The 4,120-nt window shown below is 61.0% G+C and overlaps 1 protein-coding gene across 1 annotated transcript in view; it reads left to right on the top strand.

The window, feature by feature from the left end:
• Nucleotides 1-4,120, top strand: part of DBF4B (DBF4 zinc finger B) — a 46,554-nt gene extending 42,434 nt beyond the window's left edge. Inside the window, exons 15-17 of the mRNA XM_059380120.1 lie at nucleotides 884-992; nucleotides 1,138-1,262; nucleotides 2,122-4,120. Of these exons, the coding sequence (XP_059236103.1) occupies nucleotides 884-992; nucleotides 1,138-1,262; nucleotides 2,122-2,791 (904 nt within the window). The 3' untranslated portion in view covers nucleotides 2,792-4,120. The remainder of the gene's footprint in view (nucleotides 1-883; nucleotides 993-1,137; nucleotides 1,263-2,121) is intronic.

Raw genomic sequence — 4,120 nt, 5'->3', positions numbered from 1 at the left:
CCAGCCTGCTGGGTTAAAAACTATGTCTTGGTGTGATCTGCATTGTCCTTTTTTTCTCATTACGGAAGAGGTTAAGTACATTCTTACGATTTGAACATTTGAATCTCTTTCTGTGTGAACCTTCTTTTTGTCTGTCATTGGCTTTTCTTTCTTTTCTAGTTGCTTTTCTTACTGATTTGTCAGGAGCCCTCCACGTATTAGGGAAATGAGCCCCTGTCCGTGTTATTAGTTATAAATACCCCCCTCCCCTGTCTGTGATTTGTCTTTTGTTTGCATTTCCTGCCATGCATACATTTTTTTTAGATTGCATGTAGTTGAACTATCAGCTTTTTTCTGCTTTCTGAATTCTCCATCCTGCTCAGAAAGTCCTTGACGGGGACTATTTTGGACTTCGTTGAGTTTGCTCAGACAGCCAAGCAGCCGCTAAAAATACGGGCCTGAAATTAAGAAGAGGAGTCCGGTTGGAGAAGGAGACGGGCAGGTCCTGAGTGAATGTATCAGCTCTGCAGGGGACAAGCCGGCGGGGCAGGGGGCAGTCGGGAGTGGAGGGCAGGAACAGCACAGGCCCCTTGCTGCCACTGAGGCCTTGACCCTGTCATCACTCAGCGCGGAGGGATGAGGCTTTGGGGGTGAGCTCGAGCCACGTCTGTCCTGGGAGGCATTCCTGCCGCCACCTGTCCTCACCTGTGCTTTGCCATGTTGGGGCAGGGACAGGATGGGGTGCCCGCCGGGAGCGCTCCCCCCTTCCTTGTTGCTTCTCCTGCCACCCCTGGACAAGAGTCCCAAGTGGGGGCAGGCCTGCCCATGCCTGCCGAACTGTTTTGGTCCACCCCACTGAGGGCCCCAGCCGTGATCGCTTCCCCCCACCCCGCGCTTTCCCCAGAGAAGCCAAAGACCGAGAGCAGAGCCCGCAGTCAGCTGCCCGCACCCTGCCCAGGAGGAGGAAGGGCTTCTGTGAGTGCTGCCAGGAGGCCTTCGAGGAGCTCCACGCGGTGAGCCCTCCCTGCCCAGCAGCTTCCCTGGGTCTGCTCTGCCAGCAGCCTTCCCCCCCGGCCCCCGCCTCCACCCTGCTTGTCCAGCCCTGCTCGTCCTACCCTACTCCTGTCTAATTCCCTGTGCCCCTCTCACCCCGGGCAGCATCTCCAGAGCCCCCAGCACCAGGGCTTCGCGCTAGAAGCCCACCCGTACGCAGAAGTCGATCGGGTCATCGCCCAGCTGTGCCGCAGCTCTGCCGATGCCCCACCGTGGGCCAGCCTCCCCAGGTGAGTGCCCTGCGCCGGCCCTGCCCCTGTCCTCGCTCCACTGCTGCTGCCCGCGATGGGGGGGTGGAGCCCTCAGCCTAGTGACATCGGGGACCGGGGACCAGGCTGCGGCGGTTTTCTCTTTTCCACCAGCTTCTGTCCTGGTTCTCTTGGGGATTGGTGGGGGTTGGGAACCCTCCATTTGTGGCTCTGGCTGATGAGGACTGGGCCCCCACCAGCACCAGCATGGCTGTGCCTGTGGGGGTGGGGAGCGCAGCTGATCCTTTGCTGCTCCTGGCATGTCCCTGGTGATGTGCCTGTGTAGAAGTATCGAGGGGGGCTCCTGGGTCCCTCCCAGATGGGTAAAGAGCCAGATCTCTTCTGCCTTTCTAGAAGTTACCCCCTACCCAAAAGGACTGCAGGGTGTTCTCTAGAATCCCAGCATCCTTGGAGCCCAGCTTCCCCTGCTGCCCACCAAGGAGCGGGGGCTTCCCCTCGCAGGCCAAGTCTTCAGCTCCCTGGGCTCCACTTGGAGAGCCAGGCCTTGTGCTGCATCTTCTAGCCGCCAAAGGGCACAGCCTCCACTGCAAAGTTATTAAATGGAACAGCCTCTAACCTGTTCCTCTGGGCAGCACTGACCACAGGCCACAGAGCCAGGAGAGGCGCAGACAGCACTGGCCGCTGCTGCAAGGGGAGCCCGAGAACGGACCTTTCGTGGAGCCCCGAAGTGGGCCGCGCTCTTCAGCACACCAAACCTGTGAGGGTAGCCCTGTGCAAGCCACACCCTGGCCCGACCCCGACCCCCACCCAGGAGGGTCCCAGCCTACCGCCTGCTCTGGAGTGGAGCCCCGAGGCCCACTGGACATGTCTGTGCCCACAGGCAGCCGGACTCCCCAACTTCAGATGGTGATCCTCTGCGGCTCGAGACTCTGCCTCCCAGCCAGCCCTCCTGTCCCCAGGCAACGTCTCCCAGGAGGAGAGAGGAAGACGAGCACCCGGGTGCCCTAGAGCCAGATGGAACAGCAGGCAGCATGAAGCCCCCTACTGAACCCCCTGCTGAAGCTGCGGGGTCTGGCAAGATGCCAGGACCAGTAGCCAGCTGCCAGGAGCTGGGGGGACCGATGGATGTCATTGCAGACCCCCAAGGGACACCAGAGTCCACGAGCCCTGGACAGCAGTGCCACCTGACAAGCTCTGGTTCTGCGGAATTCTCTAGCCCGGACGTGGCCCCTGGTGGCCACAAGCGGAAGGTTCAGTTCCCCAGTAGCAATCCCGAAAAGAGGTCAGGGGTGTCCCAGCCACAGGCCTCCTTCTTCGTCCTGAGAGCCAGCAGCCCTGGTGGCACCAGGACAAGCAGCAGCAGGCCTCTCTCCTCCCTTCCCCTTCCAGGCCACGAGCACAGGCCTTTGGCCTCCCTCCTCCCCTTATGCCACCCACAGACCTGCCTCTCCCTCCCAGAGCCCTTCCCCTGGCAGCCCACAGAGAGGCCAGCAGAGTGCTGGGCCGCACAGCCCCCTTGGCCTGGGGGAGAATGGCCCCCGGGGATCTGAGGAGTCAGAGAGTGCACCCCCAGCCCTGTCTGTGGCTGGCTAGCCTGCACCCTGCTGCCCTGTGGCTCCAGGCCAGCTGTCCGCCCACCTGCACACTGCGGCTGACATGCAGGCCCCAGGAGGACCTGTAAGAGCCAGTCCGCCTCTGTACCCCCCACCACCACCAGGCCTCAGAGGAGCCGGCTGTGCCCGGTGGCTCCGCCCCCCTACCTCCCTGTCTCCCAGCACCGGCAGAGGACCTGGGGCAGCAGCAGCCCCTGGACCCAGGGTCAGAGCCACACAGAGCGCCTCAGGGCCTCACCTCAAGAGCCAGAAGAGCCCCATGGCCTGGCCTTTGATGTCCAAGTGAGCAGCTGCAGTCATAGCCAAGCTCTGTGGGTCACGGCCAAGCTCTGTGGGGTCAACAGAGCCAGTCCACCACTCGCCAGGTCTGTGGGTGGGGAGGACCAAGGGAGTCTGGGCGGGGGGCCACCCTCTGCCCCTCCCTCCAGCCGTGTCCCAACCGGAGGGCAGTCATCCGAGCCTGCCGCCCACTCCAGGAGGCAGAGGCAGGGGTGGCGTAAGGAGGGACCACAAAGAGGCTGGAGCAGCAGGAGCCCTGGCCTGGCTTCCTGTCCCTCTGCAGGCACTTGCCTCGTGCAGCAAGTTTTGGTGTTCCCCACCCCCACCCCAGCTTCCCTTCCCAGGAGCATGTGGCTCTCCTGCTTTCCGAAATGCCTGTTTGTCCCCTCCCCCAGCCCCCCACGCGCGTGCACACAGATCCTCAGGAACATACGAAGCAGAGGAGGGGCGGCTGCAGCACCTCCAGAGCTCCCTCGCCCCTGCGTTTGGGGGGAGCCCAGCACCCTGAGCCCCGGGGACGGCCAGACCCCACACACACATCCAGGGACCCTTCTGCTTTTCCATGGCTGCCCCCCCCCATCCCATTTCTGCTATGCCAGGGTCAGCAGTTCACCTGCCAACTTCTGCATCACCCTTTCCCTCCCTCCCCAAGGACCTCCCCCCATTTCTTCCAGCCAAGCCATTAATCTGGAGACAGAGATGGGTTTGCTATCGATTCTCTGGCCACTTTTTTTTTTATTATCCCATTCCGTGCTGTGGTTCTTCTCACCCTTCTCTGCCTCTGTGCGTTTGTTTCTTTAAATGTTGGAGCTACCAGAAGCCTGGTGCTATGCTGTGTCTCATTTTGGAGAAGGAAGGGGGGCCTAGCTGCGGGTGAGGACCTGAGTTGTTACTTTGGAAATAGAGCAACTGTATGTACAACCGCCCTCCTAGAGGTCATGTTTGGCCTTTTTATGCCATTCCTGTTAAATTCCATAATTAATCTTG

Source organism: Mustela nigripes, chromosome 16 (assembly GCF_022355385.1).
Source record: "Mustela nigripes isolate SB6536 chromosome 16, MUSNIG.SB6536, whole genome shotgun sequence".
In the NCBI taxonomy this organism is placed as follows: Eukaryota; Metazoa; Chordata; class Mammalia; order Carnivora; family Mustelidae; genus Mustela; species Mustela nigripes.
The sequence above is the reverse complement of the archived record's forward strand: the minus strand, read 5'-3'. Positions and strand labels throughout refer to the sequence as shown.